General features: G+C 38.4%; 1 protein-coding gene across 3 annotated transcripts in view; it reads left to right on the plus strand.

Annotated features, from left to right (window-relative positions):
- The first annotated feature begins 5314 nt into the window (after window positions 1-5314).
- Window positions 5315-15438, plus strand: part of hdac8 (histone deacetylase 8) — a 104877-nt gene continuing 94753 nt past the window's right edge. Inside the window, exons 1-2 of one of the 3 annotated variants that reach the window (XM_039765740.1) lie at window positions 5315-5801; window positions 11542-11594. In XM_039765740.1, coding sequence (XP_039621674.1) covers window positions 5688-5801; window positions 11542-11594 — 167 coding nt within the window. In that variant the 5' untranslated portion in view covers window positions 5315-5687. Of the gene's footprint in view, window positions 5802-11541; window positions 11595-15438 lie in introns of those variants that run through there. The other 2 variants (XM_039765741.1, XM_039765742.1) reach the window with 2 other exon arrangements.

Here is a 15438-nt window from a genome sequence, read left to right on the forward strand (position 1 = left end):
GCCCCGGTGTTTAGATGTTGAGGTTCCTCTCTTGAAATAATAAGCCTTGTCAGACTATTGGCACAAAGCTTTGGCTTGACAGACTGGGTTTCAGCTTCATGTTCACGAAGAGAAGAGTTTATCGAATTTGGCTCTCCAACTTCTTCATAACTTGTTAGGTTTCAGAAGGTCATTCTGCATATTTTCCCCTCCTTGGGAGAATCCCAGAGGGGGTTCCCCAATAGAATCTCTGAACTTCTCTTAATTTGCCATTTTCTCCTTTCTTTACTTCTCCCCTTTGAGAGATGAAGGTGCATGTGGTTTTAGGGGAATGTGGAAACTTCTTCTGATTGGATTAAAATCACTTAAAGTTACAAAATTAGTGACTTGTAATTGGCAAGATTCTTCTGTCCATTTTAGTTGTCATGCTTTGAATTACAGGTCAATGTCCTTGCTTGAGTGATTTATACCATTGTTATCAGATGAAGTCCAGGGAGATCCTGGTACAAATCGAAGTTCAGTCACTTAGTTTGGAATGCAAGTGAGGGAATGTGCACCTGGATGCCCACATCCCTGTTAAATCTGCTTTCTTAACGGGCCTGGTGTGCCACTAAACCCTAGCAGAACTGGCAATGCCCACTATGCCCAGAAATGGTAGCATTAAACACTAGGCCACCATACCATATATGGATAATATAAATTTCCTTATTCTGTTTGTCTGAAAATTAGAACATTAGAAAAACTTTTGATTAGAACAATTTATTCAGACCAACAAAACTCACCAATCCTATCCAACTAATTCCTCCAACACAACAAGTCTGGTAATGTGTCCTAAGGGTTTTTAGGTAGGGAGGACTCAAGTTTCAAGGGACGATAGTTCTACTTCCTAATCATGCTGCAGGAGAGAGGAGTATGGATTAGCACATGCCAGCAAGAATTTCACTGTACTCTGTACCCATGACAGTAATGACCCTACAGCCCATCACTATATCTCAGACTGGCAACATTTAGAAAAGTAAGGACTGTTTCTAGAACCGAACCTTATGAGACACCATGTCTGCCTGCAGACAGGAATGAGGGAGTACTGCCTCCAGACATCTGTGTGCACTGAAAAATATTTTGTAGGTATCAGATAAACCCACTGCGAGCAGGGTGTGAAAATCTAATTAAATGATCAAATATGTGCAGGTAAATGGTATAGTCTAAACTTAAAAAAAAAAAAAAAGCGTAAATCTAAAAACATAATAACTGAAGCATTTTTTGCATTGCAGGATAAAAGATTATTTTTTATTTGTCCAGGGATGCTTCTTGCCTTGTACTGAGTCCTACCTGAATAAACTCTGGTCCTCAAGACCCTTTACAAGATTAAATAGGTTTGAAAATGAAAAGTTATTTTAGAGCCAGTTGGCAATTTATTAATAAATAGCCACATGACCTGTCAAAGACAGTATAAATTAAAACAATATTTGATATCTCTTGCCCTACATATGCCTTCAGCTCCTTTCCTTGGTATCTGCGTGAGAATGAACCTCTCTTGACAGATGATCCCTCTGTCGAACATGTTCCTGTAAAGCCTGCTTCTCAGACTCTGTTATTATTTTCAAAGTGCCTCACTCACCTCCTGTCAACTTTGAAGGCGACTCTTAGCACGCCTGTCACTACCCGATTTGTGCGGCCTGGTAGCCACACGTGCCTTCTGTGCCTTTATTTTTCCTCGTATGACTCACACTTGCACTTCCTCCTTCAACTGCATCACCAAAGCCCAACTGACCAATCAGATTGCTCACATGGAAAGGACACACACTGACCTTAGTGTTTTATTATTTTGTAGATAATATTTTGCCTTATTTAAAATTACTATGTTTTAAAATCCATCCATCCATTGTCCAACTCGCTGAATCCAAACACAGGGTCACGGGGGTCTGCTGGAGCCAATCCCAGCCAACACAGGGTGCAAGGCAGGAAACAAACCCCAGGCAAGGAGGCAGCCCACCGCAGTGCCCACACACACACACCAAGCACACATTAGAAACAATTTAGGATCACCAATGCGCCTAACCGGCATGTCTTTGGATTGTGGGAGGAAACCGTAGCAATGGAGGAATTTTGTGCAGAAAATGAATTAAATGCACAAATGAATAAATGTATTGTGCAATGTTACAATCCACCTTAGCAAAAGGACAAGTGCCAATGTGTCTGTTCGGTTTCTATGTCTCTGTTATATGAAACTAGCAGTGCTACCCATCTAAGACAGGTTGAAATTTAAATAATCAACATAGACCTCAGCATATTCAGCGTTAACACTTGCAGTACACCATCTATTTGAATGTATTTTGGAATTATGTAGTAATAAAATGCTTTGTATTTTTCATCCCAATATATCCCACATCATAAACATTAGCTCAACTTTTACAAATCCCACGGCATATAACAGAGACATAGCATCCAGACGGACGCACAGTCGTACACACAGACACACGTCCATTTATTAGGATTCACTTGGTATGGGATTTATAAATGCAGTACTAATATTTGGGGTGTACCGTCTGTTGGAATGCAAATGCAATGCCTTTTATTACTACATTCATTACAAAACACATTCCAAAAGATGGTGCATTTGCTAATGTTTGTGATGCATCATCTGTTGGAATGAAAAATGCAATTCATTTTCTTAGTACAATTATTACAAAATAGATTCAACAAGATGGTGCATTGCAAATGTTGAATACATCCAACAGAGAGTAACTGCTGGACGGATAGAAATCAGTTTATCCACCCTAATAAAAGGACAAGTGTCTATGTGTATATCTGTGTATCTGTCCGGTTGCTAGGGATAGGAAGAAAATATTCATCCATCTATCCATTATCCAACCCACTATATCCTAAATACAGGGTCACAGGGGTCTGCTGGAGCCAATCCCAGCCAACACAGGGCACAAGGCAGGAAACAAACCCTGGGCAGGGTGCCAGCCCACCACAGAGAAAATATTCAATATGGGCAAAATATATACAAGGGTCAAAAAGTCAAAACAGATACAAATAACTCTAAAAATATGAAAATTGGTCGTTCTGACCTATTGTGTTGCCCAGCGTTATACGCTGGCAACAGCAGCATTGTAACGACTTTCTTACACCTCTTTGGGCCACGTGAATGAGGTTTATAGCTGTAATGTTAATTAATGACTGATAACTTCATGTGATGGGTAAGAGGTAGGTGAAAATAAAGACAAATCAATGCAGACATCATGAAACCAAAGTCCCAGCTTGACTAGGCTAGAGTTGCTAAACCATGCCAATGACATGTTTCCAAGAAAAACACTTTGACTATAAAGGTGGTCAGTTTGACGAGCGACGCTGAGAGGAGGCTCAATTCTGAAGAGGAAAAGGCTGGGATTTCAACCCGTCTTAGATAGGTGGCACAGGTAGTATATAACTAAAAACACAAAAAAATGCAAGCATAAGTGATTAAATATGTTTTTGTTGCTTATTCATGCAGGTACTGGTCTAACTAGATCTTCACTGACGCTGGACAAAATGTGAAATACGCCTTGAAATGAAAAACAGCAATTTCATCTGTCAAAGCAGAGAGGGTGGACTCTAGCAGGTACTCATTTCTGACTGATGAATCGTGGTTCCAGTGGACACAGATCTTCAGCCATCAAGTGCTACATTTCCAACAGACACTTCAGGATGAATTGAGGGCTTCACAAAAGTGTTTTTCCTGCCACGGAGGCGCACAGTCACAACATTGAGAATGCACTTTGTCTGCATGGGCAATCTTGCGGCTTACTGGCATGTGCAAAGTTGTTACTGTGTGCGACCCTTCGAATACTCTCGACTCTAATGGGTTAAAGTGTCAGTTCTAACACTTATCATTTCAATGTGTATTTCTTGTTGTTTATGGTGTCACTGAAATAAACAAAGAAATAAATTCAAAAAGATATCTGCTATAAAAAACAATTATTAATTATTTTTGATCTCATTGTTTTTATTCTCATAGTTCACACTATATTTATTTATTTGAACATGTATTTATTATTGTCCAACCTATTTCTCCATACTGTTATAAATGGTTTTAAATAAATCAAATACCTCACGTCAAAGAATGTCTCTGTGACCTCTTCCTAAAATAAGGAGTGCTATTTGGACTGGTGATGCAATTTCTTCATATTTACTCCTTCCATGGTAATTAAATGTAGTTTTCATTTTTTCATTCTGGGCCACTGACAGATGAAGTCTCCTGATGAAGGGGCCTTAGCTGCCCCGAAAGCTTGCATTTGTAATCAATTTAGTTAGCCAATAAAAGGTGTCATTTCACCCTACTTTCTCCTGTATCAATCTATGGCTAACACGGTTGAACACCCGACGGGGCCTACCATTTTCACCGCCACGCCTTCTAGCAAAAAGGCACCTTCGGCATTTTTTTATTAGTACTGTATACCTGACTAAATTCCTTCTCTTTATATAAAAATAAAATTGAACAATGAAGCCAACGCCATGATTTTCATATGAAACATTACATTATAGCAGTAAAAGACAACCTTTTTCGAGTTGCGGCGCACTAAGTCCAAAAATTTTCTTTCTTGGCGCACCTGAGGGACTGCCCATAAATAAAGTCGTGACGACACAATCTATGGAAAATCGCCAATAAAAACAGTTAATTTTACAAGTTTGAAAGACATTTTATTAATGAAGGAATCAAAGGATAAATCTTAAATTTAATTAATGTGAACGTTGAGATTGTTTTTCAGCACATATGAGATTGATGCGAGGATCTATTTCGAAAGACAGACGCGCATTTCCTTGTCGATCATTTGAAGTCTCTCGCGTTTCTTAGACTTCATTTCCGTAAGTGTTCCGTTATCTGTTTTTCCAACATAAAATATTTTTTTAAACATTATCTTTTTAATCAACCAAAAGTTCAAAAACACTAGCAATTTAAATATTTTACAAAAGTTTTCGCGGTGCCCCTAGAAAATTCCACGGCGCACTTGCCCGACAATGCTTTATAGGGTTGTGAATAAGCGCATGCGGGGTAAATCCGGCTCGGGTAGTGACATCACCCTATGGGCGTGTACAAGCTATTCACTCATGCGCGGAAGATTAAGGTTCTGGTAGTGACAACAGTGACAAGGATTGAGAAATAAAATGGATCCGGCGTTATGACGACTGAAAAGAGGGAGGGGCGCTTCGAGGTTTTTTTTTATTTTTATTTTTGTGTTAGGAGGGCTGAATTGAATGAATCGGGCATAGGGATGGCCGAAAAAGCAGCAGCAAAGTATGATGGGGAAAATTATGGCAAGCCAATTATCATTAAGCCATAGAAAACCGGAATTTTTCTCTGGCAAATTCCCGATTTCTCAAAATCAGCGCTGTTCTTGTTACGGCGATAGACAGTGTAATACACTACAATTCCCAGAGTCCCCTTCAAACCGCGTGTCTCAGTTTTAGGTTCAATTCGCAGCGTGATCAGATTTACTTTTTGAAGTGAACGAAACATAAGCAGTGGGGTTTCAGACTCTTGTATATGTTATTAGTAAATCTTAAATGCGCTTTTATTTTGATGTTCTTTACAGGCGGAAACAAAAATTAAGCGGCCCTCTTGTATTTTCATCCTTGTTTCTTTCTGGGTGGAGTCTTTTCAGTGAAACACAGTTTGTCCGTTTGGTTAATGTAAAGTGAGGGACATTTAAAAAATAAAGTTAACGATGAGTGTGAGTTGCAAAGCCGACGGTGTTAGTTCCCCCGACCCCGACATCGTCTATGTTTACTGCCCGGAGTACATCGACACATGTGACTCGCTGTCTAAGGTGCCTAAAAGGGTAAGCGCGTACCATCCTTTGTCGGTGTCCGTGTGTATTTATGTTTAAAAACGTCCCATTAATGAACACGGTAGTTTACCAGATGGCAGTCTGTGCACTTTGTGTGAATAATGACGGCCAAGGAAATCCGCAAAGGTGGTGATATGAAATAAGCTGACCTCTTACTTTTAAGATCATGGTTCGTATCAGACCTGTCATGGATACCTTGTGCTGGTAGCTGGGCTGCCCTGGTGAAGTCACACATGTGTCTCAGGTAACTTCCAAGAATTAGCGTTTTACGTACTTTATGAAGGCATCATTGATCAAGAGAGAAACAACAAAGAAGTGCATTATTTGGCAATTGGATAAAAAAAATATTTCTGCCTATTTTAAATACTGGAGTCTCTTCCAGGTTAAATCCACAACTGGCGGAGCGCGTTTGTCTCTTTATGTCACTTATGATATGAACTGAGCATGTCTTGGGGAAAAATCATTCATTGTCATTTGCAGCTTTTTTGCTTATCTTGAAATTGTGAGGTGAAGAATCGAATGGATTACGAAGTAGCAACTCGTGCTAAATGTTAAAATTATGGAAATCAGGACCGCATAAGATATAGGTATTCAGAAAGGTTAATTAAAAACGTGAATTGGTGTCAGTTGGAAATAAAACTAGAAACTACAGTCATGAGGATTGAATCATTCTGGTCCTTAAATTGACCTCCTTTTTTGGATCCTTGCTTAATGTGAGCTTTTTTTATGATATGCCATGCCATGTAATGGGTGTGTTTAATTTGATAGAAACGGTGGAATTAAGTGATCTGAAATCTGTTATATCCTTTCCTTATCGATTCATTTAATTTTCTAACCCACTTAATCTAGTTTTAAAGGTTGCACAGGACTGGAGCCTGCACCAACTAGCTTGTGTCAAAAGGTAGGAAATTACTCTAAATGCATCACAGGGTACACTCGTAAGGTAGCGTATGACACACAGGCATGAGGGGGACATGCAAATCATACCCAGACGGTACCCTCGCCAGGATGTGAACCCAGTTGCTGGGCGCTGTGAGGGCTACTACAAAGAGGGGAGATATCACACCAGCATCAGCCTCACTGCACTGGCTTCCAACTAATTTTAGGATACAGTTTAAGGTCCTGTTGTCCGGTCTTCAAATCAGCTTATGCCCTTCATTCCTTAGGCCAGGTGGAAGTATAAAAGTGACCGAGCTTTTACTCTTGCGGCCCTGAGACTTTGGGTCAGCATACCCTTAGAAATATCATCAGTTGTGTTTGGTTTTTTTTTAAATCCAGGCTTAACACATTTCTTTCAGTAACTTTAGAATAGTAAATTGTCCTAAAGTTATTGACTGGTGTGCAATGGCAAGCTTTGCTTGTGTTGAAATTTTAAGTTCTCACCCTGTGCCGAGTGTATGTTTTGTATTTGTTTATGTTCTCTTAATGCTGTAAAGTACATTGGATGGCTTATCTGTTTTTAAATGTGTTTTATAAATAAAATTGTACTTTACATTGCTAACAAATTTGCAACCATGTCATCCTCCTTTTTTTAATTCTTAAGTCTATCTGTACATCCATTATTCAAGGCCGCTATATCTACTTCAGTGTTGTGGGGGGGCTGCTTTGGGTGTGTGGCACTAACAGCAGCTCTGAATGGGATGTGCATTAATTCATTATAAATAAGGATAAAGTGTGACTGACTGATTGATAAAAAAGGAGTAGGTAATACATCAGCATTTTGAACTGCCTTTACCTTCAATTGACAGCAGGTTTGGAATTAGCTAATGTAAAGTCTTACACACTTTGGCAGAAGGTGTTCAGTGAAAGTAAATTCAAATGCATGTTGTTTATTTAGAGCAGGGGTCCTGGAGGACCACCGTGGCTGCAGGTTTTCATTCTGTCTTTTTAATCAATGACCTGTTTTTGGTCCTAATTAACTTCTTTTCAAATCATTTTATTTGACTTGCTCTTGAACATGCAGACCCCTTAATTTAGGGGTCCTCAATCACAGTCCTGGAGGGCTGCAGTGGCTGCAGTGGCTGCAGGTTTTGTTCCAACCTAGTTGCTTAATATGAAGCCCTCATTGCTCAAGTAACACTCTGCTTCACTTTAGTTGTCTCGCTTGAACCCTTATTGCTTATTTTAGTCTTAATCAGCTGTATTCTTGGTTTTTAATTGATTCCTAACTAGCAATAACATGGCAATGACAAAAGAGACCAGCATTTCTCCATTTAGCTTGCTACCATTTTACACCTCTGTGTATTTATCATGCACTATTGGGTTTAATTAAATACTTGGAAGGAAAGTGAAGAGAAAAAAGTGAAGGACTGAGAATTACTCATCCATTTTAGCCTTCAAATCATTTGGATGATATCCTTAGAAAGGGAAAGAAAATCTAGGATATGAGAATGACTTGACATGGTAGAGTTAAAGCAATAACAAGCTATAAAATTACAGTAAATTATTGGCAAGAATTGCTTTCTAATTAAGCAACCGGGTTAGAACAGAAACCTGCAGCCATCCAGGACTGGGATTGAGGACCCCTGATCTAGAACAGTGTTTCCCAAACCCGGTCCTGGGGGACCCCCTGTGGCGCAGGTTTTTGTTCCTAATCAGTGAGCTGATAGCATTGATCTCATTTCATTTCTTTTAGTTTACATTCAGAAAAGCACAGCAGCCTGATTTTTACATTTATAAGACATTTAGAAATAATTCTGATTTTGCTAGAGATTTAAATGCTTAACTCTCTTTTGTTGATTTCATTCCATTGTGCCCTTTCTCTGTGCAGTTTTTCCCCTTCATTTTATCTTATTAATGATAATTAAAAATGAGCAGAGCAGACCCGCTGGCAAAGAACAGCAAATAATCAAAGGCTGCAAGAACTTTAGCATCAGACCCACTAACTAGTAAATAATGGATTAATTAAACAATTAAAACACTTAGAAAAGTAGAATGAAAATCAAGATGAACATATTGTTAAAAAGAAAAAAAAATACATTATTCCCATAAAACTGCTTGGTACATTTTAATATATATATATTACCAAACTTAGTTTTCTAATTTCTATATTGTTCCTAAAACTCAGAATTTGGGAAATAACACATCACTTAATTAGCCCAGGAGTCCAATTAATAACAGAAGCTGGTGGGAACAAAAACCTGCAGCCACAGCGGCCATCCAGGGCTGGGATTGAGGACCCCTGGTTTAGAAAATACGTTGTGGTGAAGATGTGGATTAGCCTCCACGCTGTAGAACAACAGCATTTATTTATATGGCACATTTTCAAACAAATAAGCTTTACATGATGAAGAAAAGAGAAATAAAAGACAAAGTAAGAATTAGAATAAGACAACACTAATTAACATAGAATAAGAGTAAGGTCCAGTGGCCAGGGAAGACAGAAAAAAAAAAAAACCTCCAGACGGCTGGAGAGAAAAAATAAAATCTGCAGGGATTCCAGACCACGAGACCTCCCAGTCCCCTCTGGGCATTCTACCTAACATAAATGAAACAGTCCTCTTTGTATTTAGGGTTCTCATGGAGCACGCTGGCAAACCACCATGTCAAAAGAAATTGGAGAAAAGAAAGAAAGAAACATGACTATAATAATAAAGCAGAAGTGTGCACTGCGTGTTTATTTGGATATTTTTTGGGGACTGAAGAGTGCAACATAATGCTGCTTGGCTCAATGCACAACTGTCTGCAGTGGCTTTTTTTTTTTTTGTAACTATTATCTTATGCAAAGGTAAATCTTAAATGTAAGCTATTCTGACAATCTTCTCAGAAGAAAAAAGCAACAATATTAGAAATGACAAACAAGACATGGGTTTAATTTTTCTGCAAAAAAACTAGCTTCTAATTAAAACCAAACATTGGAGTGAAAAAATACAGCTACTTTGACATTATGGAAGCTTGGTTTGAGAATCGTAATTCTGAAGCACAGCATCTCCAGTGTCTGCTAATTTGGCCTGGGGTGGGAAGCAGCTCTGGGTGGTGTTCTAGTCCATCTCAGGGCCCAGTCATGCATACATCCAGACTCACTCACTCATAGTCGATTTAGCATTGCCAGTTAATCTTACCAGAACCTGTTTGGTGGTGAGGGAAGAAAAAATGACAACCTGTGTAGACATGGGGAGAAGGGGCAAACATGAAGATGTGCTGCAACCTGGTGTAGGATTCAATGCCAGAATGCTGGATCTGAGAGGCAGCAGGGTGAGCCACAGTGTCACTCGCTGTTGCTTCTGGTTCCATAACTTACAGCTTTGATTTTAACATTGCATACTCTGTTTTGCACTTCCATTTGTATATTATGCTATTATGAGTCATCAAGTCAAGCAAAACGACACCTTTTATTGGCTAACTACAAAGATTACAATATGCAAGCTTTCGAGGCAACTCAGGCCCCTTCTTCAGGTGAGATGTAATACAGAAACTGCAGTTCCCTGTGTTTATGTAGACACCAGGACAGACACAGCATTGGAAAACCTTTAGGTGAGACATCTTAGATGTAAAAATTAATAGACCTCTCCAAGCTAAGATTCATTAAGCAAGAGGGGAGAACAATGTCTAGTCAAGATCTGGGTAATGAACTGCAGTTTCTGTATTACATCTTGCCTGAAGAAGGTACCTGAGTTGCCTCAAAAGCTTGCATATTGTAATCTTTTTAGTTAGCCAATCAAAGGTGTCATTTTGCTTGACGTGTCACCACATTCATAATGGCTAAGACGGTACAACACCCTAGTATGCCAGTGAGTCAGAAACTTATTTCTGTTCATATTTTTAACAGAGGGGTATAAAAATTACCTTTCTGGCTAAACGCATAAAATAATATATTCAAGGCTCCGTTTCTACATTTATTTAATTATATTATTCAGGACTACAGTTAATTAATAATCCCACAGTATTTAATTTGGATTTACTGATTTTTGTACCCTTGATCTTGGTTTGGAGTGATGATTTTTCTTCAGTGTACCTTATTTGTTGATTCACATGTAATCGCCATTAAGTGCCAGTTTGGTTACTTTGTTTCTGGTTTCTTCACTCACTGCTCCCTTTTTATATCAGGTTTTAGTTTCCTTAATTAAATGCACTGCACTTTAAAACTTGCCCATGAAAACTCACTGAAACCTTATTAAATGCCAGTGAATATTGGATGGCTGGAATACATGTTGGCGTTCCACCATTTGTCTTGTGCTGGAACTTGTAAAAAGGTGTTGTTTGCCCAGAACTGAGCTGGACTGTTGCGCAGATATTCTGGCATCCCTTCAAAAAACTGGAACCAGGAGACCACCATAATAACACATTATGTGTTTAATGGCAAAGCAATAGGAATGTAAATATTTGTAATAGATTACCATGTTTAAATGCTTTGATATTTATTTTAATTCATCACTGCTGCTGTTCTCTATTTGTCTGGAAAGCTAATCTCTGTTATTACATTCATTTTATTACTATCTGTGTACAATGCAGTGCTGGGCTACTATACAATATACTGTATGAAAGTGGCTGTTCAGTATTAATACTAATGTTTCCATGTCTTCCACACGTGTATATTCTTTAAACCTTATGCTGCGGCATGATTGGTTCAGTAAGGAGATGGTAGGCAGAACTAGAATTAAAAAAAAACTTTCTCATTAATCATTTATAATACTGATGTGTACTTCTTATGTAGGTATTATCCCCTCTCTAGCATATTTATGTTGATGCTGCTGCTTATGGGTATTTTGTATTTTATTTATTTATTTTTTAGGCAAGTATGGTACACTCATTGATTGAAGCTTATGGACTACTTAAATGTATGAGGTAAGTAATATTAGAAGACTTGGGTTGTATTTTTTTCAAAGGATCCCAGCCCCTTGGGAACAAACTCTTGTTAATATCATGTTAAGAATGCACACATTCAATTACTGGTATTTGATTGCAGATATTTGGTGCTGCTGCCTCATAGGTCCAAAGTGTTGGTCTGAATGCCCGCTTGCATGGAGTATTTACGTTCTCCCTATTTCTTCTGATACTCAGTTTTTCCTCCCACATCCCAATAGTGCACTTGTTCAGGTAATTATTAATAGTACATTTTCACAGTAGGAAAGAGTGTGCATTGGGAATGTCCTGCAGTTGGCACTTTTCGAGGTTGTTTCTTGTTTTTTGCCCAGATTGTCACTGATACCACCCTCTTGCGCCCAAAAAAAGAACATGAAATAAATAAGCAGGTTAGAAAGTGGACAGAGGCATGAGTATCGGTTTAAAATTTTAGTACTGGTTTGGGGCCTACCTGTAATATAAATATATTAGACAATTAAGAGTCACAAAAATAAAGATCACGTGGTGCAAAAGAAACCATACACTTCCCCTTAATGGCTACTTATACAGGATTAAAATATATCTTGTCTGGGTGGCTGGCTCATCTGCATGCCCACCTCTTAAATATCTAGTGTTTCTTTTTCTCTTAGCTGTGGCTTCTACTGCAAGTAAACCTTTGCTTCATACTCTTGTCCCACCCACCCTCAGGAGGCTGTATACCCCTCTCATGGATCATTTATACCTAAGGTCAGGGATCACAGGTTGACCACCTTTGCACTTAATTTCTATCTTTTAGGTCTGGTAGCACTGATTGAGTTTGTGCAGTCATTAAAGGACATATTTTTTAACATTTCCTTACCTTTTTTATCCAATGCTGCTGTTAGGTATTGTGTTTCCCACTGAGAGCCAGGTATAAGTGTTCCGGCCTAATTTTTGGGGTAGCCTAGTGCTGCTACGTTCCACATATAGAGATACTGTTATGCCACCTTTCTGGTAGGTCATCTTCTGTCCCCTTGGTGGCCCTCCAAAGAGTTCTTTTTCATTGTTTAGGATTGGATACACCTTTAGCACCTTTTTCATTTTTGGGCTGTCCAGGTGTACTGCCCTCTAGAAGCCTCTCTCTTCTAACTTTTGCTTTCAGTAATGCTTTGTGGTAGCCAATGTGGTACCCTTTTTCATTTGGATGTTGGATCAAGCGATGTGCCTTGCTCTGTGATTTCCTGGCATTGTCTTTGCCTCTGGTAAGCTCTTTCCAGTTGGGCACCTCATCACAACTAGTTCAAAGCACTGAATTGTCTATTTGAAAGTTCTGCATGTTGACTCTGGCCTCTTGTATGCTGTTGATTGAACACATCATTTGCCCCCTTCATGAGGACCATGACTAGATATTTATTATAAAGGCACAAAGAATCTCTGCTCTTTTTATGTCTTCAGTTCTTTTGCTTTTTCTTTTATTTTGGACACTTTAATGAGGGTTAAGACAGTTGTCTTATTTGCTAAGATCTAGATTTGAACCATTTTTTTTAGGTGCGTTCACATACAATACGAAAGCACCTACTGTGGTCAGCATGTCAGCCTGCCTGTCCACATGAACACCATGTCTCCCAGCCGACTGGGTTTCTTTAAATTTGCCATACTTATTCTTCATGGAAAGTTGTTGTTTCCATTCAGATGTTTCAGGACCCCCTTTGAAAAGCATTGTCAAATATACAAACTCTTCTGTCTCAAAGCAGGGAAATATCCTGTGCGACTTCAATTAGTTTAGTTTACTGTTTCAAATTTATCTTGAAAAAAGTGACTTTAACTTATTTGTTTTTTATACTTTCCCCTTTTTACTCATTTGAGAGCTGCTCCTGACAGTAAAACAGTGAAACGCCTTCAGAGTTGTGCATGGTGCTTGATATGCTGTGTGCGGTAGCAGCTCCTGTAGCAGCATGTGTAATCCTCATTTACAGTAGCTCACTTCTTCTGCTCCTTCAAATCACAGCAGATAAGTGACATGGTGTTTGTCAGCATACAAATTAAAAAAATACAAGCAACTTATATATATATATATATATATATATATATATATATATATATATACAATGCTGCAGAAATCAATGAAAGAGGAAACAAGCTCCCTAACTGTGGCTTGGTGACACTTTCTGCGTACCTCACAGCAGCATTCTCTGCAGATCATGATTTAGTATTTCTCAGACACTATTCATTTATTGAGAAAGTGCCACAATAATTGGCTATCTGTTATGCCCGGGTGCTGCCAACAATTTTAACTTGAGACTTCAGCACAGATTTTAAATCTTCTGCAAGTACTTCTTTTGAAAAACTTCATGTTGTTAGACAATTTAATAACAATTAACTACAGACCCTCCACAAATCAGAGCTAATAATGGGGCATTAATCAATGCAATTTCTCATCATTAGAGTTGGACTCTCCAGTCAAAAAATATTTCAGCCGCTTCAAACCTTTTTTGGGTTCCATTTTTTACCTGCATGATAAAGTAACATGGTATCATGCAACATACATTATATTTTGACATACTCTACCAATTCATGTAATTAAAATCCCTCCTTAATGTTTGGGATAAAGGCACATTTTTCCTTGATTTACCCCTGTTCTCCACAGTTTAAAATTACAAATTAAACTATTTAGACGTGACTAAAGTCACTCAGACCTTAATTTAAGAATATTTGCATACATTTTGGTCACACTATGTAGAAATTACAACAAGTTTTCTACATGGTCTCCCCATTTCTGGGCACCGTGATAATTGAGACATAGCAAAGGTAGGTATATTAAAGCAGTCATATTTATTACTTTGTTGCGTACTAAAGAACTCCTAAATGTACTAAAACACTCAACAACAGTACTAAACAACTCCTGTGTCATCTTAGCAGTATGTTTGTGTTCATTATCTTGTTTTAGGGTGAAGTGCTTTCCAATAACTTTAGAGGCATTTACTGGAACTTGAGCAAATTTTTCTATACACTGTAGAATTCATCATGCAACTGCTATCATCAATGTAGATAAGTGCACCAGTAACTGTGGCAGCCATTCTTGCCCAGGCCATAACACCTCAGCACCATGTTTAACAGATGAGGTGGTTTGCTTTGGATCTTGGACATTTCATTTACATCTTCACACTTGGCTCTTTATGTCACTCTTCTGCAGGTTCATCTTTGTGTCCACAAGACCTTTCCCAGAATTCTGCAGACTCTTTTAAATACTATTTTGCAAATTGTAATCTAGCCATCCTGTTTTTGTGACTAACTAGTGGTTTGTATCTTGCAGTGTGGCCTCTGTATTTTTGTTTATGAAGTATTCTGCAGATAGTAGTCTTTGAGACATCCACTCCTGCCTCCTGAAGACTGTTTCTGATCTGTCAAACAGGTGTTTGGGACTTGTTGAGTGTTCTTCTGTCATCAGCACTGGCATACCAGTCCCTTTGCAGTTACTCTAAAAGGTAGAGGCAAACCTTGGTATCTTTTGCTTGCGCTAAAGAAGCAATAAAACCCACCCGAGTAATCACAAACGCCTTTGATGCCAACTGTCACAAACATTATGGTGCCCTAAAATTGGGGGATCATGTAAAAAAATTGTTGTCATTTCTACATGCTGTGACCGAAATGTCTGCAAATCCCCTTAAATTAAAGTCTGCAATGCACACTTTAATCCTGTGTAATTTTAAGCTAATCAAGGAAAAATGTTTCTTGGACAAAACATGTATGGCACTGTACATTCTTTTATTACTTATTTTTAAATAATTTTACTTGTTTAATTAATAAATATGGAAGGTATTTAGCTATTATTGTCAAAGTAGGTAAAGTGAGTTTGTAACTTCATAAT

This window comes from Polypterus senegalus, chromosome 10 (genome assembly GCF_016835505.1).
Source record: "Polypterus senegalus isolate Bchr_013 chromosome 10, ASM1683550v1, whole genome shotgun sequence".
In the NCBI taxonomy this organism is placed as follows: domain Eukaryota; kingdom Metazoa; phylum Chordata; class Cladistia; order Polypteriformes; family Polypteridae; genus Polypterus; species Polypterus senegalus.